The sequence below is a fragment of the Ananas comosus genome, linkage group 21 (genome assembly GCF_001540865.1).
Source record: "Ananas comosus cultivar F153 linkage group 21, ASM154086v1, whole genome shotgun sequence".
Taxonomy (NCBI): domain Eukaryota; kingdom Viridiplantae; phylum Streptophyta; class Magnoliopsida; order Poales; family Bromeliaceae; genus Ananas; species Ananas comosus.
Window position 1 is genome coordinate 2,467,938 of NC_033641.1, and position 24,150 is coordinate 2,492,087.

Below are 24,150 nucleotides of genomic sequence, written 5' to 3' on the forward strand. Positions count from 1 at the left end.
TTTCGTCAGGTCCAAATTCAATCACACATATATATAGACTAAAATTATTAGGTGATGTGAGATTTGATAGGTGGCTGTTGCTTGTTCAAAAGATAGCTCCCAACAAACCCATGGTGTAGCACTTTATCTTGCATAATACTTAGCTCTCACATTTCCGGTTAGTACTCGGTTTTAATACCAAATGTAACGACCTGAACCACTAGCAATACGAAATTGTTGGACCCAAACAATTGGTCCAAAATGTTTAAGCCCAGTTATTATTACTATGATCTACGGTCCTTTTATATTTTCAATTACAACCCTTTTACATCTGATATAGGACTATTGCGGTATTACAGATTTCTCTCATTCAGACCTTCTAGACTTAACAACCTTAGCAAAGCTGATGGTACTTTACTCTTATATGCTCCTCAAGCTCCCACGGTACGTGCTTCCTGCTCAGAATAGTTGGTTTACTGTACTTAAACATATAAATTGATTCGTCTTCTCAAAACTTGATCTTTTCGCTCTATGATACACACTGGCTGCTCGTCATAAGATAGATCTTCTCGAAGCTGTAAGGGTTTCGACTCCACGACATAGCCCGGATTGTGGACATTATGCACTTCAGCTAAAGAAGGTGGTAAGGAAAGTCTGTATGCAACATCACCAAACCTGTCACGCCCTGGGCACGAGCGGAAACACCCTAGGATAGTGCCCAGATCCGCCGTGTGCATGAGGCTCCCTCAAACACATGAAGCGACAACCAACGTCTATCAACTCATATAAATAAATGAAAAAATTCATACTAGTTGGAGTATCAAAACACAAAAATACTATTCTATTCAACTACAAATCCCAAAAGAACTGTCATAAGTTGTCACGCCCCATTCCACAGCGGAAGCCCATGGAGACGTCAACAGACCTGTCAAATAGACAAAGTTTCTCTTGTCCTGACGAGGCACCAACATAACATAATAGTAGTAAAGCAATTCTAGAGATCACAACTAAAAGTTTTTCAAATCACAAGAACAATAATAAAGTCACTAAATAAACGAACTACATGTATCAGAGCACTATACCAAAACTAGTATACATCGCTGTATAACATCATATAGTCTCTGCTAACCAGAAAGATAAACGTACAAATAAAAAGCTCTGGCCATCGCCAGTCCTGATGTATAATATAAATTGAAACCTATCGCTCAAGCACACTGGTAGGAGGTGCTATATCTAGGCATGATTTCCTTACGTTGATCAATAGAAAGTGCAGTTGTCTCTAAAAAGAAAATCAAAAGAGGGAATGAGAACTACTAAACAGCAGTTCCCAGTGTGTACGGTCGATGACAACCAAGACCTTCCCTGTAGGTCTACTAGAGGCAAGAATAATAAAAGAACAATGAAGTATACTATAGAATGAGCAACTGAGTATAATATGATATACAATTACTGAGCTATCATGCCTCTATACATGTAGTGAAAAGGAAAGAAAGAAGGTAACTAAAGCATGCATCAATGGTAATACTAAAAAACAAATGCTGTAATAGTAACCAATCGCAACGACCGACTCGTAGGTTCAGTCAAGCCTGCGCCTACTCGGTGCGAGGACACACTCCCGCAGGTGTGACGGCAACACCTAGGCTACTGCCTCTGCTATCACTGGCTAGCATCCACAGCAGCACTCAAGGGGAGAGACCCTACCAAGTATCCCAACTACTTCTTCGGCGACTTGACCAACATTTTCACCAATTGCTCCACCAATATCTTCAAAAACACCTTCACCAACACCTTCACCAATTGTTTCTTCGGCAGCTTGACCACCTTCATCACCTCCACCACCTTCACTAGCAATACCTACAATGTTATCATCAGTCATATCAATATTGCCCTCTTGTGTCAGAGTTTTCTCACCATTATAGTTTAATGGAATGCCTTGCGACTGAATGGTTATAAAAATTTTTTACTTCTTTCATGTCATTGTATATAGAAAATATAACCATCAACTCCTGCCTAGAGAATACTTGAATGAATTTCTTTGGCTTAACATTTCTTGCTATATACCATACACCAATGTTCTCCGTAACACCCCAATCCCATAGTGACCATACATCTCGACAAAATTTAATAAGATTGTAACCATCAAGGTCTATCATCAACATATGCTTCTTACCATCACAATATCTGAGTCCACATGCAGTTTTTATTGTTTTAAAATACCCAACATAATTGAACTTCACTTAAAAAAAATCATTCTCGTCCATATTATCAAACTGCCACTATAGAAACAAAAAAAAATAAATAAAAATGACTAGGTTCTATACTCATATGCTCTATGAAAATATGACAATAAATTGTCTATACATCTAACTTGGATGATTCAAGCAAAATATTACATATTTCCTAAAAATATGCTGAATTACTACTTCATGAGACTAAAATTGTTCTAAAATTAACCTAAAATATAGCAAATTGTTCCAAAACTAACAATCAAATAAACCAAGTTTTGGATTTATAGTATGTAGTGCACTCACCTTACTCTCCTTGGAGACAGAGGAGCAATACACCTCGTTGATGAATAGGATGGAAAAAACCCTAGTAATGGTAGATCTGAAGCTAGTATAAGGGAGTGACAGGGAGATGAAGAGGAAGAGAAAGAAGAAGAGCTCTTATCCCCTCCATAGAATGTGATCAAATTAGGGTTAAGGGTCTCCTCGCGGGCGCTCTCCTCGCGTCGTGGGCGCTCTCCTCGCGGGATGTGAGCGGAAGTAGGTGAAAAGATCACCTGAGGGCCCTCTCTGCGGTTTGGTTTCACTCAACTAGGGTTAAGGGCCCACGCAGGTAGTTAGGTAATAGGATATAATATAAGAGGGGCAAAATAGTCAATTCACCTTATTAACTAATCATGATTAAGTATTTTAACTGTGGTTAACTAAATTTCTCTAACAGACCCTAACGGCAGGAACATACTGCATACATTAGGACTTTTGTAGGGACAACTTATAAAAATTGAGTTTTGTAGGGATATATCTGCAATTCACTATGTTTGCAGGGACGTGTATGCAATTAACCCTTCGAGAAAATCTACTTTTATCGCAGATTGGCCTTTTATTACTTGATGTTTTTGCTTTTTAGAATTTTCTGGTGCTCTGTGTTGCATGATAAATGGGATGGTGCCATTGGGCATAACACATGGACTAGTGAGTTTTTGAAAAGAAACTCAAAAGGTTGGAGGGCTAAATTGTAATTTTTGCAAAATGTGAAAATAGAACACTTTGTGAATTGGCTATCATTTCATGTGAAAAATTTCGGAGTTTTGGTGAGTGGAGGGATTTAAATGTTGTGGACTCAGAGGGGATCATATGACTAAAATATTGTAGAGTTCGGAGTTAATTGTGCAAAATGGCATTGAGATAAATTCGTGAGAGAAAATTGGAATGGGGCCATTTCTGTAAATCACATGATATTTCTTGTACTATTTTGCGAGAAAATTGTTGAGAAAGGGCTTAGGTAAATTGTCGCTGGCTGTTAAGGCCTAAAGCAAGATTGCAACCATGAGGGGTCTTTATGTAATATGTAACTATACACATATATTATACATATATGTGTGTGTATATATGGGATAATTGCCAATATACTCCTCAAAACTTCAGAAATATCTCATTTACTCCTATTTTTTTTTTTCTTTTCAATATACCCCTCATATGTTCCTCCATTATTCCAAGATAGCCCATACAGTTACCACCCATTAAGTTAATTTGGTTAAACGTGAGTTAAATGTTTACCAGAGTTTTTAAAAAATCAAAATATCATTTTTGCCCTTAACTTAAGTGCAAATAAGAAATATTAGTGATGGTAGAAGAGTATATTTGAAATGACCAAAAATAAAAATACTTTTTGTGTCCCTAACTTAAGGGCAAATAAGAATAGTCGGAGATGGTAGAAGGGTATATTTAAAAGGGCAAAATAGTAATTTTATAGAGATAACAACTATTCCTAACAGTTCATTAATAGAATTTAACTTTAGAGGTATATTTAAAATAGGTTGGAACGTAAAAAGGGTATTGAATTTTCAATATTAGCCTTCTAAGAGGGGTAAATAAAAAAATCGAAAACTTTTCAAGGATATATAAGCAATTGTGTCACTTTCTGGGTTACAGCGGAAGCCCGGATTATGTCAACAGACCCGCCGCATGCACAAAAATATATACACCTTATAAATACGAAGCGTCAACAAAATTAACTAAAATCTAACAATAATAGGTATCAGAGAAAAATAAAACTATATACTATAGCAACACTGTAACAATTTACAATCATCATCACACCAGTCTTCAAAATGGTACAACATTTCTGACCACTCCAAGTATCAAAACATTGTACAGACTGCTCACTAATAGGTGGTCCAACTACACACACAATAATGGTAGGAGATGCTAACTATTTGCGATTCCTTTATCTTGATCAGTCGCTGGTGCTGAAGGCTCTAAAATAAAATATTAAATAAGAGGGTATGGGAACTATAATAAATAGTTTCCAGTGGGTACGATCGTCAACGCTGACGATCTACACCACTAGGTCCATAAGAGGCAGAAATAGTAAATACCGAGCAATATGAAGGAACAAGTACTCATATGATCAATAATTGCTGAAAATAACTGCTACTCTCATGCCTCTACAATATAGCTGGAATTGTAAATTATGTTTTGCATGAATCAATTAGAGACTAAATAAAATATTGCAATAATGCCCAATCATAGTGACCGACTCAACAGTGAGGTCTAGCCTGTGCCGTCTTGTGTCCAGCACCCACCTATAGTAGTCCGCTACCACGCAGGCTACTGTCTGGCCCATGCCATAATAATATCTCATAGCCCAACCTCTGGAGTGGTACTCGCGGGGCGCTACCCGAACCGAGTATAGTGTCACTGTCAAACTCAACATAACATGCAGACTGTGATCAAATGCGATGATCAAACAGATCATGATAATACTGTCGTAGTGTCCAAAATACAGTTATAGTTTCACACTATCTGTAATTGTCTATTGACCTTTAGAAAAATATCACATATATATGTCTCAATTTACTCTACTAGCAGATGTCAAACTATCACTATTATTTCAACTATGTCAACAGTTCATCTCACAGATTAAATAATATAATATGGATATAGAAATTAGTCCGTCAATTTTGACAATACGGAACCCACCTATAACGCAAATCTAAGGAAATGAACGGTAGACGGGATAGCAGCCACATCACTCTAAAATAGCTCGAAAATCCTTCGTCAAAATTACGCGAAATCCACTCCTAAAATGCATAAAAAAAAATCAGTTTCTAACTCTCAATTTTTACCAAAAATTTATCAAAAGAATCTAAATGAGAAATCATAATATTGTAATACTAACCGCGACGTCGAAATGCTAAAAAATACACGTGCGCGCACTCAACTCGCTCGCTCACTTGCCACGCTCGCTCGCTCGTAAGAACGAAACCAAGTTTTTCTTCCCTGTTAATTAATTTGTGCTCAAAACCTTCCTCTCTCTTTCTAAAACTTAGCAACAAAAAAATATGAAAGGATAAGGATGGGGAACAACACGTGGACTCCGCCGCTTAATAAAGCAAAATTGAGAACAAGTCCCTCTATAACTAAGTATTCAACTTTAGTCCTTTACAATATAAATCTTGAGTTTCAAAGTCCGTTTTTACGTCTATTTTGCGCAAAACGTCTCCAACTCAGTCAAACATAAATTTATATCGTAACCTTGCCAATTTACTAAGGTTCGATATATCACAAATTGCCCCATATATATATATATATATATATATATATATATATATAGAGAGAGAGAGAGAGAGAGAGAGAGAGAGAGAGAGAGAGAGAGAGAGAGAGAGAGAGAAAGAGAGAGAGAGAGTCCGACTAGGATATTATTGATAGCATAAGCGCTTGGTGCTACCGAGTTTTTTACTGTTAGAATTAATTCTTTGACTATTTTCACCCGTTAGATTAGATTATACTATTCAACCAACAACTTACTCAATCCTAGGGGGCCCCACATCATTGTAACTGTACGTTTCTTCATCCAATGGACGAAAACCTAATAGCACCGATAACTCTGTGTATTCTAGCCAAGTTCTACACACACACACACACCATATGTGTATACGTATAGTGCGTGGGATGCCCTAACCCTTGGCCGTACCCTTTTTCCCTCTTTTCTGCGCCACCGCGCTACCCGGCCTTGCCACTAGCGACCTCTTCGGCCGTAGGCAGATCCTGTGAAGGGATCTCTCTCTCTCTCTCACTCTTTCTCTCTCTCTCTCTCGGGCTATACATCCCGAGATGGCCGCCGCTGCCAACAATTGGCTGTCGTCGGCGACCCATATGTGTATACGTATAGTGCGTGGGATGCCCTAACCCTTGGCCGTACCCCTTTTTCCTCTCTTCTGCGCCACCGCGCTGCCCCGCCTTGCCACTAGCGACCTCTTCGGCCGTAGGAAGATCTTGTGAAGGGATCTCTCTCTCTCTCTTTCTCTCTCTCGGGCTATACATCCCGAGATGGCCGCCGCCGCCAACAATTGGCTGTCGTCGGCGACCCCTTCCTTTGTCCGTCTCTGCCCTTCTCGGATTTAGGGTTGTGGTGTGTGTTGGGGAGATCCTGTCACTACAAAAAAAATTTAATATAAGAACGTTTTTTAGACGACACTTAGGGAAAGCGTCTCCAAGCGTTTTTACAATATAGAAAATACCGACGCTTCAAAAAGCGTCGTCATATGATATCAAATAATTTATTAAATGATGATAAATTTTACTATTATTTTTAATTTTTCGACGCTTTAAAGCGTCAGGATTTCAACAATCCTGACATTTTAAAGCATCGGAATATATTTTACCGACGCTTGGTATAAGCGTCAATAAATGCATGGTGACTCTTCATTTGCTGACGCTTTGACCGACGCTTTCAAAAGTGACGTTGAAATATATTGGGACGCTTTTAAGCATTGTAAAATATAAAAAAGAGCGTCTTTAAATATAACATTTTTTGTAGTGTGTGAAGGGATCTCTCTCTCTCTCTCGGGCTACTCCATCCCGACTTGGAAAAATTCTAGAATGCACCGGGTATATTGGTGACGTGGCGTAACAAACAAATCAAATATCTCCTTTTAGAGATATATGTCCCATCATGATTATAAAATAATATTTTTATTGTACTTTTGTTTGAAAAGAAGAAATATGATTGGCTTGTTATTGATGATGTGGTGTAAGTGTGACAGTGTAGAATTCCTCCCCAACTTGGCCTCCGCCGCCAATAGTTGGCCGTCGCCGGCAACCCCTTCCTCTGACGGGACCTCTTGTCTGTCTCTGCCCTTCTTGGATTTAGGGTTGTGGTGCGTGTTGGGAGGGAGGGTTGGGGGGGTTGCGTGGGGGTTGGGGGATGTGGTGGTGAGAGAGAGAGAGAGAGAGAGAGAGAGAGGCGGTGGCTAATGGCAACTTAAACCACCTGCAAGGGAAAATAAATATATTTGCAGAAGAGGAGGCTAACGTGGGATCAGATGATACCCACGTTATTTTAGCTTTTGATTATACATGATATACATGTGTAAAAGTTGGATATTCACACAAATAACAGATCTCAACAAACTAACCAATCTTTCAACGTAAGACATGCGTTTAGGCTTGTGAAAAACTTTTACGTTAAAAACACATGCATGAGCTTATAAAGTTCAAGACAATAACTGAATGAGCAGCTCTGGGAACAGTCTTGTTCACCAGTAATCATTGCAAGAGCAAAACCCATCTTTAAAATGATGGAATCTATTTCGATCTCGAACGACAATCTCTCTCCCGTAAACCTTGGATATCAACTTAGTTGCTACATGGCAATCTGTACAAACTCTCAGGTTTTTCGACAACCGAATAGTAGCTCCGGCAGGAGAGTTTATAAGACCGAATGCAATGGCTAACTTCTCGCTGTGATGAGAAATCGATACTTCTTTCTCATCATCCTCAGCATCTAGTCTTGCATCAGCTACGTTGGGAATATACCCGGCCACCTTTATTTTTGCCATCATCTCCTCGACTTCATCATATATCTCCTTTGACTGGGGATGAGCACTGTCCTCCGCAAAGAACTCGAAGATTATTCCATCCAGCTCGATCAGACTACAACCCGGAATTTTCTCGATTCCCTTTTCCTTCATTAGGTTCCTCACCCTTACTGCATCCTCCCATCGACCCGCCGATGCATAAGTACTTGAGAGAAGTACATAGTCTCCGCTGTGCCTTGGTTCTAATCTAACAATTTGCTTCAAGCATTCTTCCGCAATTTCAACATTTTTGTGAATTTTACAGGAAGCCAGCAAGGTTCTCCACACAACAGCATTTGGCTCAATGGGCATGTTCTTGATAAACTGATAGGCCTCCTGGAGCAAACCAGCTCGACCAAGAATATCAACCAGGCAACCATAGTGCTCGATCCTAGGCTCGATACCAAAATCTCTACTCATGCTGTTGAAAAATTCCCGACCCTCTTTAACCAGACCTGCATGACTACAGGCTGAGAGAACTCCAACAAAGGTCACGTCGGTCGGCTCGAATTTAGCTTCGAGCATTGAAGAGAAGAGCAGAAGAGCGTCTTTTCCTTTCCCGTTACTTGCTAATCCACGTATGAGCACCGTCCATGTCCAAGCATTCCTTGTCCGCATTTCCGCAAAAGCTTCGGTCGCACTCTCAATGCATCCGCATTTTGCATAAAAATCTACGAGTGCAGTGCCAAGATTTACGGTTAAGTGCAATTGCTTCCTTTTTATGTAGGAATGGACCCATTTGCCGGTTTCTAGAGCTCCCAGAACAGCGCACGATGAAAGAACGCTAACCATTGTCACCTCATTCGGTTCCACTTTGGCAATCTGCATTTCATGGAAAAGAGCAAGAGCTTCTCGACACTGATCTGATTGCGTATAACCCGAAATCATTGCACTCCAAGCGACCACATCCCGATACGGCATTTCGTCGAACAACTCGCGTGCCCTTCCAACCTTCCCACATTTTGCGTACATGTCCACCAACGAAGTGACCAAATTCCGATTACTTTTCAACCTGTTTCTTTCCACGTACTCATCAATCCGCTCCCCCAGATCCAACGCCCCCAAGCGCCCGCACGCCGTCAGAACGCTGATCAAAGTGACGTCGTCGAAAGCCACTCGGAGCTCCGACATGTACCGGAACAGCTCGACCACCTCGCCCCAAGCCCCAGCTTTGAAGTAGCCGGCGAACATGGCGTTCCACGTGACGATTCCCCGATGGGGCATTCTGTCGAACAGGGCACGGGCGAGACCAACCTCTCCGCAGCTAGCATACATGTGAACCAAGCTGTTGCGCACGAACTCCTCGGAGCCCAGTCCGCATTTCAAGATACGGGCATGCACCATCCGGCCGTGGCGAACGGAGTTCATCCGCGAGCAGGCTTTGAGGATGCAGGAGAAGGTGTGGGGGTCGGGGGGCACCGAGCGGGCGAGCATGCGGAGGAAGAGGAGGAGGGCGTCGTCGGGGGAGCGGGAGCGGATGAAGGCGCGGACGAGGATGTTGTAGGACTGGGAGCGGAGGAGGTGGGCAGGGGAGCGGCGGAAGACGGCGAGGGCGTAGTCGAGGGCGTCGGGGACGACGAGGGCGGCAGACTCGAGGAGGTTCTCTATGGCGGAAGGGTCGGCGGCGGCGCAGCCGGTCTTGATGAGGCGGGCGTGAACCTGGCGCACGTCGCGCTGGCTCCTGCAGTGCTCCAGAAGGAGCGTTTTGGGGTCGGTGGCGTGGAGAGAGAGAGGCGGGATGGGGATGGAGTAGGCGGGAAGCGTCAGGGGTGCAGCAGCCATTTGCTCCTCCTGCTGGTTTACACTCTACCTACATTCGACTTGCAGTGCAGTGCCCCGTCTCCTGATCCTGATTGGCAAAATGGAAATATATACTTGGATAAATTAGGGGTGTTAACGAGCAGAACATGACGAGCCGGCTCACGAACTTGCTGACGAATAATAAATTAAATAAATTAGATTGAATATATATAAAAAATAAATTTATAAAATCTTACCTATTAAATTGTAATCTAATGAGTAAAATTTTACATAAAAATGAATCTTTTTATAATTTAGTTCGGATTTATTTATTTTTTGCTAAAAAAATTCAAAAATAATATATATTATATTATATATATAATATATATATATATATATATATATATTATATATTAAACATAAAATTATGTTTTCGACCTGTTATCGAGCGAACACGAGAGCGAGCTGACCCAGCTCGTGTTCGGTTTGTTTATTAAACGAGCTGAAAATTCAGCTCGCGTTCGGGCTCGCTTTACTAAACGAGCGGATTCCGATCTCGAGCTCATTTCGAGCCGAACACGAGCTGGCTTGCGAACAGCGAGCTGGATTGCCACCCCTACTCGAATTCAAGCGGCTAGCGTACATGTTGCGTGGCCCCGTAAGTAAAGCTGATCAAAATACTCATATATCTCAAACTCGATCAGGACCATATCCGAATCCTATCCAGACTGGATCTAGGCCCAGTAAAAAATATATAGTATACAGGGAAAAAAAAATTTATTAATTAAACTTTCGGATATGAATTCGAATATTTTACATACATATCCGACTTGGACCGGACACAAACATAACTTTTTAATGGGTAGAGTTCAGAATAAGACTTATAAATAAAGGGTCTCTATGTATTTTCATTTTGGTAAAATCTCTAGCTGCTCTGTTTGCTCCTTTCTTTTTTTTATTTTTCTTACTTACTTTTTTTGTTCGTGTTTTTTTTAACCTGTATATTCCTTGAATATTCTTCTCTAAATAGGGGTCCTTGTTTATTGCTGGAGTTAAAAAAAGGAGTTAAAATCTCTTTGCCTCTCCTATCAGTCTGGCCCTATCTGATCCCACCTTCTCCTCACCCACGCAGCTTGTCTCCCATGTCTCGTCTCACCAATTGATTCCTTTCCAATTCGACAAGCAGCTTACCTCCTGGACACACATGATATCCAAACTGTACAAAACATAAACCATAAGTACATCATCACCTCCCACAACTCTAAAAATATAAAATAAATATAACTATATGGACATGATTATAAACCAAATAATTATCTCCAAAGGGGTACTTCTCTAGCTCAACGACTGGCGTAGACGGAAATCTAGCTTGCGACTTCCTTATCTCGATCTGTGATGGCAGGAGGAATGGATGACTCTGCAAGAAAAAGTGATAACAACTAGCGTGAGAATTACTGTAAGATAGTCCTTAGTAGGTATTGTCACCGACGCCAACGGCCTACCCACTAAGTCTACAAAACTGAAAGGTAGAATAGGTAGATAAAAGACCAGAAGTAATAAAGCTGAAAAAAAATCTATAGCTACTATGCCACTACAGTACTAATGCTCAAGACACACTCCTACTGTATGAATGCCTCAACTAGCTATCACACTGACAATAACTATTTCAATCCAAGAGACTGCCACAAGGTCGGTCCAGCTTGTGCCAACCTACTACTATGCACCACTTGCGGGGGTAGCTGACGTAAGTAGGATGCCAAAAAGGGCTGCTGCGACATGAACACAGAAAAGGCCTCACTCCGGAGCGACACTCATGGGAGCTACCCAGTGGAGCAAAAGAGCGTACTCTGTTGAGCTCAAATCTGTCTCATGCAGGCTGAAGTCGATGCAAATAATTAAATAGATCAGAAAATCAAAGCTCACATGCCCCCGGCATAATCTGATGCAAAAGGTAAGGATCTGGGTCCATCATTAGTCCGGATGACACCCGACAATGCAGAATAGTCTAAACACTACTGTAAAAATTCACTCAGCATCTCAGCACGAGCGTAAATTCAACCTACACTAATCTGTATATTTGAAGCTCACTAACAATGTCAAAAAAGCGGTAAAAACAGCTCCCGAAGTTAATTCCTATCAATGGCAATTAACATGTTCAAATGTAGGTTTTCTCCTAAGTCAATACCCCAATTCAGCATTTAATAGATTTCTAAAAACAAGTATATCATGCTCAAAACTGCATATTTCATATATGAACATGCAAATCTATACATTTGAGCAAACAAGAGCAAAGTTTTAAGTGCCCGTCGGCACGGGCCGTCTCCACCGTGCCGTACCGTGCCAACAAAATGTCGGCACGATACAGACCCCGTGCCGATGGCACAGTTCAAAACTCTCTATTCTTTAAATTACTAAGTAATTTCCTTAATAAAGTTCAAAAAATGTGATAAAAAGATATAATAAATAGTTAGAATATTTTATTGCTAAAAAAAAAAATATTTTATGCTATTATGTGTCGACACACAAGAATTTTTTTGAACGGCACGCATCGGTACGGCTCGGCACGCACCATGCGGTACCGTGCCGGCAAGTTTCCAGCATGATCCCGTGCAACGACGCTTAAATCCTTGAACAAGCGGTTAATCAGGACAAGTATATGCATGCTGAATTTATTATACATTTAGGAGGAATTCCGATGGGTTCGGTAAACTTTACCTAGCGCGCTAATCCAATTATGGATCGAACTGAAACTCCACATGCACCTTCCCCTAGCTCCAAATAAGAGGGAAGTGAAGACGAACTCTGAAAATCCCTGCCGGAATTAACGAAATTAAAGGCCGAATAAAATTTCTAACGTAAGTCAATTATACATGCAGAATCGATTTCGGAATCAAATTTTACTTGACTCTGGGCCAATGTACCTTATAATTCAGCTAGGAGCAACACTGAATCAGCTACCAATAAGGTGTGGACCAGGTAGAATCCGTTAATAAAATCACAAGAAGGAATTGAAGTCAAGATTTCAAGAATTAGACTAAACTTCCCAAAAATTAGCCTATAACATTACTTGATCCCATTTCGTTAGTGAAAGCAATTTACTAACCTGAAAGTCAAATAAGGGCAGCTCCAAAACCAGCTAAGGATAAGGGAAAACCAGCCCAGATCCAAAAATCCTACTGCTGGAAGAAGTTGAATCTGAAATCACAAGCAAATCAAACAAGAATCAGAATTTCAGCCTGCTTCTCGAAAGAAGCTCAAATATAATCACTTTAACGAGAAATTTCAGCTCAAGTTGACTCCAAGCCTCAAAGAATTTGAAGTAACTCAGCTCAAGCCAGCAAGAATCCGGCTGTCAAGTTGGAAAAGTGGACAAGAATTAAGATCTTCTCAACCCGCTACCATACAATATTAACAAGTCCAAAATTCAGCATTTACTAAAATTAGCTCAATTGAAGGTCAAATTCTCGACAATTCGGCTAAATAACTTGCTCCCCCCTATTCCACACAATAAGGTAGATTAAGAGTAGGTTCAAATTTATCTGCTCAAAGCATCAAAATCCCGCAATTTTACCCTCAAGTTCAGTGCCTATTACTGGAATGCACTGCTGTAGTTGTTGCTGGACTGCATCTTGGTGCTGCCAATTCCTTGCTCCGCAAGGAACTCCAGTGAAAGATGAGGTTAGAGGGCAATTCATGAGCGATCTTTGACTCCTATACTACAAGAAAAATTCATAATTCACCACGAAATTCTATCACAACTAAGAAATAGAGGTCAAGAATTCAGTTTCGACGTAAAAACTATTTTTCGGTTTTCGACCTCAATTAAAATTAAAATTCTCACTCATCTTACCTCTAAATTGGTCCAAACAAGATTCTAAACACAAGAGGATGAAGTCAAGATCACTACCAACCCTTCTAAAGCTCAGCTCCTAGAAGAAAATGAAACGGATTTTATCAAAATCCAAAGTTGGTCTAATTCAGTCCAAAGATCAGCATTATGCACCATCCTTAATCAGCATCCAAATTAAAGCTACTAACTTGCAAATCCGGCTGAAGGTACAAGGTGATTCCCAACTTCCCTCTACACAACTACATACTATGAATTTCGAAATCGGAGCATCGAAACTCATCCAATTGTTTCCCCCTCTCCTGCTCGTCTTGCTGCCATCCTGCAGCAAGGTTTCTGGCAGCCTAGCTGCTGCAGGTAGGTGAATTAGGTGCCCAGCAGCAGCCCTTCTATAGATTCCTGTCAAAAAGGGTGAAGAAAAAGTGAAGAACAATAAGAAGTAGGCTAGCAACTCCCTGCATTGCCCAAATCACTGCTGCAGTGGCCAACAATCCCTCACATACTGCTGCTGTTGCTGAACCCCCAGCTGAGGTTGGCTGGCTGCTAAGCTACTGTTGCTATTGAGCAGGGAACCAACCAGCAGAAGGGCAATAGGAAGAAGGAAGTAGAGAGTGTTCTAGATTCACATTTTGTACCTTATCTTGACAAAATCCAAATTCTCACCTATACTTCTTAGCCAAAAAGGTTGAGGCTAGGTTAAAGGATACAAGCTGAATTTCAATAATTGCTCACTTAGGTTGAATGAATCCTCAACTAAAATTAAAAAAAAAAAATTACCTTAACTAACCTTCACTTCAGCTCAAACCTGACCTCCACAAGTAGTGGCTGAGGTTAAGCGCACTCCCCAACTTCAAAAAGTTCAGCTACAGAGGGGAATTAGAACAATTCTATCAAACTCCAAAGTTAGTAAAAAGATTCTGTTGTGCCCACTAATTCCAGAAATTGAACACTACTTACTCGGAATTTAGCTTGATTATGTTGGAATCCGGTACTCGCCCCGGTACCAGATTTTGAGAATCCGCAACCCGCTCCGATACCGCTGTGGATCCGGTATCGATTGTTGGGATTCCGCAACGGAAGTGTCGACTCGAGTTTTTACCATAAACCCGTATCTTCAGCAAAAGCTGATACAATCACAAAAGAGAGAAAAAATCAAAATAAAAAAATATGCGGGTAAAATAAGATTCACACCTGAATCTTCTTCTGCAACTGAGTAGCTACAACCCGAGCCCTCTTTTTGAATCTTTTTTATCCTTTTCTCGTCTTTTATAAACCTAAAAGACAACTCTCTTTCTCTCTCACATGCACCTGTGCACTAGGTGCATACAACCGGCCAACTCTCTCTCTCTCTCTCTCTCATACAACCCACCAAAGAGCTTAAGCTTTTTTGCCGTACTCGCACTCCAAAAGCACCCCACATAGTGCTTATATAATGCTTATAATAAGAGCATGTTTGGTTGCTCGACAGTCGGCGAAGTGGCAAAAGTTACTTTTATAAAAGTGACTTTTACAAAAGTGACTTTTCAGTTCAATTGTTTAGTTGCTATAAAGTAAAAAAATTAAAACAATAATTTTATAATTTTTTTATTATTAAATATATAAAGAGGTGAAAATATAAACAAACGACTTATACTTGCAATTTAAATTAAAAATTTAAATTTAAATTAATATTTAGAACTCAAGTTATATTTTATATTTTAAATTTAAGCTTAAATCTGAGTTGAATTTATAATTAAAATTTAAGACATAAATTTAATTTATAATTTGAATTTAAAATTTAAGTTATAACTTATAACTGAAATTAAATTTTAAAATAAAAGTTCAACACAAAATTTAGAACATTTATTCAAATTTGAATTTATAATTTGAATCATATATTAATTTACTCTTTGATCTTAAATTTTGAATTCAAATATGAATTCACAATTTAAATTAATATTAAATTAAAATTAAAATATGAGTTTAAATCACAATTCGAATTGAACATTTGAATTCATAATTTGAATTCAAATTCAGATTGAAACTCATTATTGAAATTAAATATAAATAGCAAATTTAAATTTGAATTTGAATTTGAACTTGAAAATTTAAATTTTAAATTCAAATTTCAGTCAATAATTTGAATTTATAGTTGGAACAATTTGAAGTCAAATTTCAAATTGAAGTTCTTAAGTAAAAATAATTTGATTAAAATTTAAAATTTAAAATTTAAATTTAAATTCAAGAGTTCAAATTTAAATAAAAATAAATTTTTAAATTTTAAATATAAATATAAAGTCATAAATTTGAATTTTAAATTTTATTTTAAATTTTAATTTACAAATAAAATTCAAAATATGATCATAATTTTAATTCAAATTTAAAGTGAAATTGAACTTTAAAAATAAATTTAAGTATTAAAGATAAGACCAAATATTACCTTTTAGATAAGCTCTCCACTTTCGGTGACTTACGTATTTTTTTAGCCTAAGTCTAAAAAGTGAGATTTAGTTATAACTCAATTTATCCGTCTACTTTCGTAAAGTGACTTTCACATTCACTTTTGTAAACCAAATAACCGATAAAACGTCACTTTCTAAAAGTACCATTTTTGATGTTACACTTTCGGCGAACCAAACATGCCCTAAAATGTACCCAAATTCTAGTATATTTAGAATTTCTACTCTAATAAATATTTAAATCTATATTTAGTTTATCTTCAATAAATTTAAATATTTATCCTAATCTAGTTGAATTTATACTCTAATTAATATTTAAATCTTAATTTATCTTCAACAGGTTTAAATATTAATTCTTATCCAACTAGAATTAATCTACAAATCTAATCAAATCCTAAAAAATTAAACCACTCCTTACTTTCTCCTCTTCTAAGTACAACCCTAGCAACTACTCCAGCAACTAGAAGCATCAACAGGCTTAGAATTTTCGAAAATTCCTTGCCTCAACTTGTGCTGGTTCCTGGTGCAGCCGCTGTCCAATGCTGCTAGATTCGGGTTGGGGTTTTCGGGTTCGGGTTCGGATTTCGGATTTTTGGTCGGGTTCGGATTTGGATATGAATTGTTAAAATCCGTCGGATTCGGATTCGGATTTCGAATTTAGAGTCGGGTTCGGGTTTTTAAAAACCCGCCCCGAATGGGACCCATTGACATCCCTAGTCACATTTCAAAATTATTTGGAATTAAAAAGAGGTAAAACATGCGCTTAACTCTCCTAAACTCTTGGATCTAGCCACCACCCAAAATGTTTAAGCCGTCTTAAAAGTTTAGCCATTTTATATCATATATATAGAACTATTTTGGATCTCACATAAAAAGTGCAGGTACTTTCAACTGCAGTTACACACACAATAGACACACTCCCTGAGAAACCAAACATACAAAAGACATGGAGAGATATATAGAGAAGAGAGAAGAGGTGTCGACGACGACGACGACAGGTTGCTGGTTGATCTAGGAGAATTCACCTGTTCACGAGAACAGCTGACTGTCGACGACAACTCGAGCTTTACCTAAATCAAAGCCAGCTTCTTGCGGTGATCTCGCGACGACAGTCTCCTACTGTCTGCGGGAGCGATGCTTGCTCCCCCGGCTCTCCATCTGTGCCGGACTGAACTGGCGCTCTTCGTACTTCCTCGTATGATACCGGTTCTGCTCCACCACCTCCTCGCCTTTCGAGTCCTTGTACGTCCTCGTCGACGCCCCTCTCTTCTCGTAAGCCTTCCTCGATCGCTGCAACACGTGGTGGCTCTTCATATGCCAATCCTCAGCGGCCGTCGTGGAGTTGTCGACGTCGAAACCCGATTCGCCAAGTTTCAAAATGTTGAAACATATTATACAAAAAACTAAAATTTCAAGATACATATTCAAACACAGCAGTAAGCATTCATGTCATATAACAGCTGCATCCAAATATGAAAAGTATAAACTCAAATAGTTAAAAACAATAATACAATTTTCAAATGCCTAATACAAAATTTTTAATTTTTTTTTTAAAATGATAGTTCCATTGCCCAACAACCCATACAAACTAAGAGATTTAAGTTAAATAATGAGAAAAAAGATACATAGATATTAAGAATCTAAGAAAGTAAGAAACCAATATCAAATTTTTTTGGGAAAAACTTCAAAAACCCACCATGTGGTTTCTTAGTTTCTCACTTTGCCCCCCTGTAGTTTAAAATGTATCAATTTGCCCCCCTGTGGTTTCTTTTTTCTTTTTTTCTTATCAATTTCATTATTTTTTTTCTTAAATCAGTGATAAAGTTAAAATTAAAGGGTACTAAAGTGAATATTTGATAAATCTAGATGGGTATCTGAAGTTTTTTGTATATAATTTAATAAAATATTAACGAAAAAGTTATCGAAAAGATAAAAACGAAACCACAAGGGGGGGCAATTTGATACATTTTAAACCACAGGGGGGCAAAGTGAGAAACTATGAAACCACGGGAGGGTTTTTGAAGTTTTCCGTTTTTTTTTAAAAAATTATTCTTACTTTTTTTTTTCTTTTAGATTTGAGTTTGTGATTTTTGGGAAGGAAGCAACAAGCCAAAGAAGCCAACAAGAGGATGGCCACCTTCTTGGCCTCCGGAGGAAAGGGGGGGAATTAACACGGAGGTAAAAGCACCCCCTCTTTTGAGGCTTTTACTATTAGGGTTTGGGAAGATTTTGACTATTAGAATTTGGGTTATAAAAATGAGAGTATTTTTTTTTTTGGCCTTTATATTCAGATTTAATGGTTTGAATTTTTTTTATATATTACATTATATTAAATTTGTTCAGGTTTGGGTCGGGTTCGGGTTCGGGTTCGGGTCGAGTTCGGATTTTTTTTAAAATATTCATATCCAAATCCGAATCCATCGGATTTTTTGTTTTAATATCCAAATCCATATCCGCTTACATCGGATAAAATCCGTTTAGTTCGGATTCGGATAAAATTCAGATATCCGTATCCATTAACATCCCTACATGTGACTGCATACTATTGCTATCTAATTCCAAATAATTTTGGACATTAAAGTGTTAAATAATACGAAATAATTGTTATTCTCTAAGACTTGAACTCAAGACCTTCTGTTCTGATACCATATTAAACAACCGTTATACTCTTAAAAAACATAAGACGGTAAAAAATGGTATTTAAATATTTTTATAGTTAACATAAAGCTATTTACATGGCTACCATTTAGAAACCTGCAATAATAGGCAAACATTACTCTTTCCTAAAATATGCATTTGTGAACTTGTGCAAAATTAGCAGCTTGTTTTACTTGTACCAAGGAGACGAATTAGTAAATTACATAAACAAAAGGGTTACATTAGAAAAAAATAAAATACGCTCTCATCCAGTGTTTAAAGACAAAGTTGGATTTAGAAGGCAATTTCAGTGGATATTATCTAATCCACTCCTCCTCTTGCATTTATTAGAGAATACGATAGCATGAAGTTCGGATTTTAAACTATACACAGTTTTTCACCAATGAATTTGCATGCCGATGGATCAAACTAAGCCAGAAAAGCAATTATACTATATCTATTTCTCATATTGATTTTCAATATTCTGACTTTTTTATTTTTCAAAGAATCTACTATGCGCAGAATCTTTGTTTGGTAAGAAAAAGGCGTTGAAAAAAAGCGATAAAAACATACAAAACTTAATTGAATTATGGAATATTTTGAATCAGCGATCGAATCTTTCAAAATATTAATTCTACTATCTAATCTTTCAATCTGTTTGATTTTAGTCGGTCAATGATACTTTGACTTTAAAATTTAAGCTAATCATTTACTTCAGCAAATTTATAGTCGCAAGAATTTGATGGAGTATACTAATTGAACTTGTAAAAATAAACGGTGCAATCAAACTTTGAAGTCAAAATACTGTTGACTGATCCAAACAAACAAATTGAAAGTTTGGGAGGTAAAATCAAAATACTGAAATCACAGGGTACGAAAGTGATCCATTTTAAACCATACAGTACTAAAGAGAGAAAGTGCAAAACCACATGGGTGGTATTTGAAGTTTTTCCATAAATTTTTATTTTGATACCAAATTAAACACTAGATAAAATTGCAATCTTATTTTAATTATTCAAAAACGATGAGGGGATTGGCTAAAATTAATTGTAGGGCTTAGGGTTAAAAGTTCAGTAAGTACCAAATATGCATCAAAGAGAGTAATTAACTATAATTTAAACAAATTAAGATTCAAACACTACAATAGAATTAGGTTATAGACACATTTTTAGAACACTTTTGTGTAAGTGTTCCATTTATGCCAAAAATTTTTTAAAAAATCTACTAACGCCTAAATAAAAAGCTCCATCCAACCAAAAATAAAAAGTCCCTCTACGCACTCAATCAATCCCACCCGGCTCACTCAGCCCGATTACAAATAGAAAAGAAAAAAAAAAAGGAAAAAGTTGATCACCATCTCCCCTTCTCCCTTTCCGCCGACGCAGCCAACGAGGTAGGGTTCCGGCGGCTGGAGTTCGGCCGCGAGGATCTCGTAGGGACCATAGAGAGCTATAATCGCTATGTGTCTCTCTACCACAGATCGCTGGAGGAGTGGGTGCCAAATATCGAGGTGGCCCCACATATAGCGACCCCACATATAGTGACCCCACATATAGCAACACTTTTAAAAAATGTGGGTAATTTAGCCGGTAACACTTTTTTTGACATGTACCGACATTTAAAAGTATCATTACACACCGTTTTTGTTGTAGTGAGAATTTAAATGCACGTAAAAGAACATCTATTTAAATTGAAGAACTTATATTTTCAGAAATATGGAGGCCTTTGTGTTTATAAGTTGTTTTCGCTAATAGAAGATCCAATTCAACGATCCGTTCCATAAAACATGACCTACTATGTTAGAATTATTTAGAAATCAAATTTTATAATATTTTGACTTTATTTACCTAGTGAACAAGTAGCTTCAAAATGAACGACTAAAAATAAATGTCCTATAAAAAACAGTGATAAAAGACTTAAATTTCAAATCGGAAGTATTAATCTTACTCTCAATTATAAATAAAAATTTTTTATTAAAATTTCACCCAATTTGTATTGTTCTATACCGTTGAACTTATAAACATGCCACATCGATCATTAAAATAGTTATTTTTGAAACCCTTTCATTACTTGATAAATAATATTGAAAAATTATAAAATTTAATTTCTAAATAGTTGTAATAGCATAAATTATGCCTAGCAGAACCAATCATCGAATTGGATATTCTAATCATCGAAATCAAATTACAAGCACGGAAACTTCCATACATTCGAAAGCACGAGAGACATACTTTTATATATAGAGAGTTGAGCTGGAATGCTCTCTCAGTAGCAAATAAGTTCCGTTGCTACCGATTTATTTTCGATGATGATATAGCTTCTAAATCAACGAGTGGGATCGTTGAATATGATGTAGACTATTTAAACTATTCGAAAATTAAATTTCAATATTTTCAACATTATTGACCTAATTATAAAAAAATTTCAAAATTTGTAATTTTAATGGTTCATATTTATAAGTTGTTTTCGATTATTAATTTCAATGCATCAATCCTATTTGCGCCCACAAGTAACTGAAGAACCAACCAGGAATATGGAGAAATTAACATTGCATTCATAAAAATTTGGCTTGTAAACCATGAAAGTTATGGCAATAGTTAAATAAGGATTGGGTAGTTTCTTCTCCTGATGAACCAAAGTGACATCCATATATATTTTTTTCCCTAACCACTCTAATTATATCAGCATCTTATCAACTCCCAGTTAATATACACCAGTCAATAATGGTCCACTTACAATAAAATGGAAAATAAGTCTACGTCAATCCTCAAATCATTTACCAAAACTAATTAACCAAGCAACTCCCTCATTAATGTTTTACTACATATTTGAGCCTCGTAAGTAATCAATCCTATATATACAGATACAAAGCGAGATCGAGATAGAGGAGGGAGAAGAGAGGGAGCGAATAATTGAAATGGGGTGGTTCGCCGCCTTCGTCGCAGATGTCCTCTACAACGTATTTAGCGGAGGCGAAAAACAACCTGAGTACTCTTTCTATGGATACAGCGACGTCCATCCGAGGCAAATCCAATACGCGCCGAGCCCGAAGAGCAGCAACAGATACAGCAGCGAGGAGAAGCGGAGGGACGAGAAACGCGTGAGCAGCAAGGTCGACTACTCCAAGACGGTCGTTGAGGATTGGCACATGAAGAGCCCCCACGTGTTGCAGCGGAGAACGGCTTACGAGGAGAGAGGGGTGGCGACGAGGACGTACAAGAACTCGAAAGGCAAGGACGTGGTGGAGCAGAAGCAGTACCGCGTGAAGAAGTACGAAGAGCACCAGCGGAGTCCGGCGCGGACGGGGAGCCGGCGGGGGAGCAAGCATCGCTCTCGCGGACAGCACGAGATTGCGTCGGCGTCGCGAGATCACCGCAAGTAGGCGCTGATTTACGTAAAAGATCGAGTCGACAGTCAGCTGCATGTTCTCGTGAACGTGTGGATCAGTCAGCCTAGCCTATTGTTATTGTCAACATATCTCTTCTCCATCTCTCCATGTCTTATGTATGTTTGGTTTCTCAGAGAGTTTGTTGTGTGTGTAGCTGCAGTTGAAACTAAGTTAATTCGTCGTAATATTATGCTTGCATGGCCTTGTTATGCGTAATTGAAGGACATCAGCATTGGTAAACACCAGCAATGTACCCGCGCTTTGCTGCGAATACGATAGCTAGCTATGTTCTTCATAAAATTTATAAAATATAGTATATATTTCTATTAAATATATTATATTAAATACATATTTGTATCAATATCTGATTCCAAAATATAAAATTTTGTTACATATATATTTTGTCTCTAGGTATTTGATATATCCCATTTAGATTCTTGGGGTTCCGGTAAACTTTTAAAATTTGCTGAAGCAAAAAAAAAAAAAAAAAGTTTGTAATATACTTATTTTTAGACCAGTTTGTCCACAAGATACATATCCTCTTTTTGTGTTTTTTTTTAAATTCATATTCTTCTAACTTCATATCCTCTTTTTGTGTTTTTTTTTAATTGTTATTTTTCTAATTTTATTGGGATCATTTTTGTCGATTCATGAAAGCAATATCGAGAATTAAAAATATTATGATAAAATAAAAGGTAGTTATTCGATTCGTAAGTTTTTAATTTACCGACTTTATAATTATTTTTAGAATTTATGAACATATATTTAACTTTGTAAGAAAATTTTTAATTTTAGCATAATTAAGCACCAACGTGAAGAAATTAGATATAATTTGTTCTAAAATTTTGGACTTTCAATAGATAAATGACAAAGAATAGAGGAGTGAGGATCAAAATGGCAACCTGAGATGGGGGGTGAATTAGGTTTCTAAAATAAAAATCCAAATAATCAAGCAAATTAAAAAACCGATGCAAATAAAAGAAATGCAAACTCGAAAGGCACACGATCAATTTGTTTCGAGGTTCGGCACTTTGCCTACGTCCCCGCCAACTTCTCAACACTCGAGAATGTTGGATCTCCACTAGATGATGCTTTTGCGGGCAAGCACCAAGCCTTCACATCAACTCCTTCTTTCAAGCTTCAAGAGTTTGCTTTTCTCTCTTTTTACAAGATTAAATCTCACTACAAGTTTCACTCAAGTTTAGAGAGAGGATTGAGAGCTAAGAGTATTAAGATCACTGAAGTTTTTATGCTCAAATGAACTATCAAGTTGCTGTAGAGTGAGGCCTCAATACCATCTATTTATAGCCTCGGACAGATCTGTCAGTTGTACTTTCGGGCGCCCACAAACTGTTTCCGGGCGCCCAGAAGTTTGTGCACGCCAGCTGCTTGTCGGACCACGTGGGCCGCTTTTCTTGACTTTGTATGTTTGGGCCGTCAAAAATTTGTGGGCGCCCAGATCTCGAGGAACAGCTTTTCTGACACGCGCAGCTTTTCTTGACTTCGTAAGTTCTAGGCCGTCAAAAGTTGTGGGCGCACAGAACACGAGGAACCGCTTTCCTGACACGCGCCGCTTCCTCTGGATTTGGGCCATCAGAAAATGTGGGCGCCCAGATCTCGAGGGACAACTTTTCTGACATGCGCCATTTTTCTGGATTCGAGCCATCAAAAGTTGTGGGTGCCCAGATCTCGTGCTGACTTTCTTGCCAGACAGCCCAGATTGCGTGCGCCGCTGCTTCCGTAAAATCTGGGCGCCCAGATTTCGCGCCGCCTGTTGTCGCAACCTGTCAAGTCAAATAGTCTTGGTGTTTCTGGATCACCCGAACAGCAAACAGGCAGGATCCAAAAGGTCTCAAAAGATTCGGATCAACTTTCGGGCGCCCAGAACAGGGTCCAGAAATTGCAACTTTACAGAACACAGAATTTGAGCAATTTTTGAATATTTAAAAGTCCTTTTCACCTAATCATAAATTTAGAAATTTGTTTAAGTGATCTATAAGGTGATAAGATAAATAGTTTAAACTTAACTCAAAGT

General features: G+C 38.2%; 1 protein-coding gene and 1 long non-coding RNA gene across 12 annotated transcripts; both read right to left on the reverse strand.

Annotated features, from left to right (window-relative positions):
• On the reverse strand, positions 4,308 to 5,489 carry LOC109726124. Its single transcript, XR_002220420.1, has 3 exons — positions 5,386 to 5,489; positions 5,187 to 5,287; positions 4,308 to 4,904 (listed from the first exon to the last, which is right to left on the reverse strand). It is a non-coding gene; the product is annotated as an uncharacterized LOC109726124 (long non-coding RNA).
• Positions 7,593 to 14,445, reverse strand: LOC109726632 (pentatricopeptide repeat-containing protein At1g08070, chloroplastic-like). 11 transcript variants are annotated; one of them, XM_020256349.1, is made up of 9 exons: positions 14,430 to 14,445; positions 13,844 to 14,051; positions 13,656 to 13,734; positions 13,377 to 13,521; positions 12,909 to 13,000; positions 12,727 to 12,759; positions 12,521 to 12,617; positions 10,919 to 11,222; positions 7,593 to 9,914 (listed from the first exon to the last, which is right to left on the reverse strand). In XM_020256349.1, exon 9 carries the CDS (start codon positions 9,845 to 9,847, stop codon positions 7,745 to 7,747), a length of 2,103 nt encoding a protein of 700 aa, XP_020111938.1. In that variant the 5' UTR covers positions 9,848 to 9,914; positions 10,919 to 11,222; positions 12,521 to 12,617; positions 12,727 to 12,759; positions 12,909 to 13,000; positions 13,377 to 13,521; positions 13,656 to 13,734; positions 13,844 to 14,051; positions 14,430 to 14,445; the 3' UTR covers positions 7,593 to 7,744. The 11 variants fall into 11 exon arrangements, 10 of the variants coding, with proteins under 10 accessions (XP_020111938.1, XP_020111937.1, XP_020111936.1 ...); XM_020256348.1 differs by lacking the exon at positions 14,430 to 14,445 and adding an exon at positions 14,316 to 14,390; XM_020256347.1 differs by lacking the exon at positions 14,430 to 14,445 and adding an exon at positions 14,156 to 14,379.

Coding starts and splice junctions, on each gene's coding strand:
- LOC109726632 (XM_020256349.1), bottom strand. CDS start 9,847: ATGGCTGCTGCACCCCTGACGCTTCCCGCCTACTCCATCCCCATCCCG.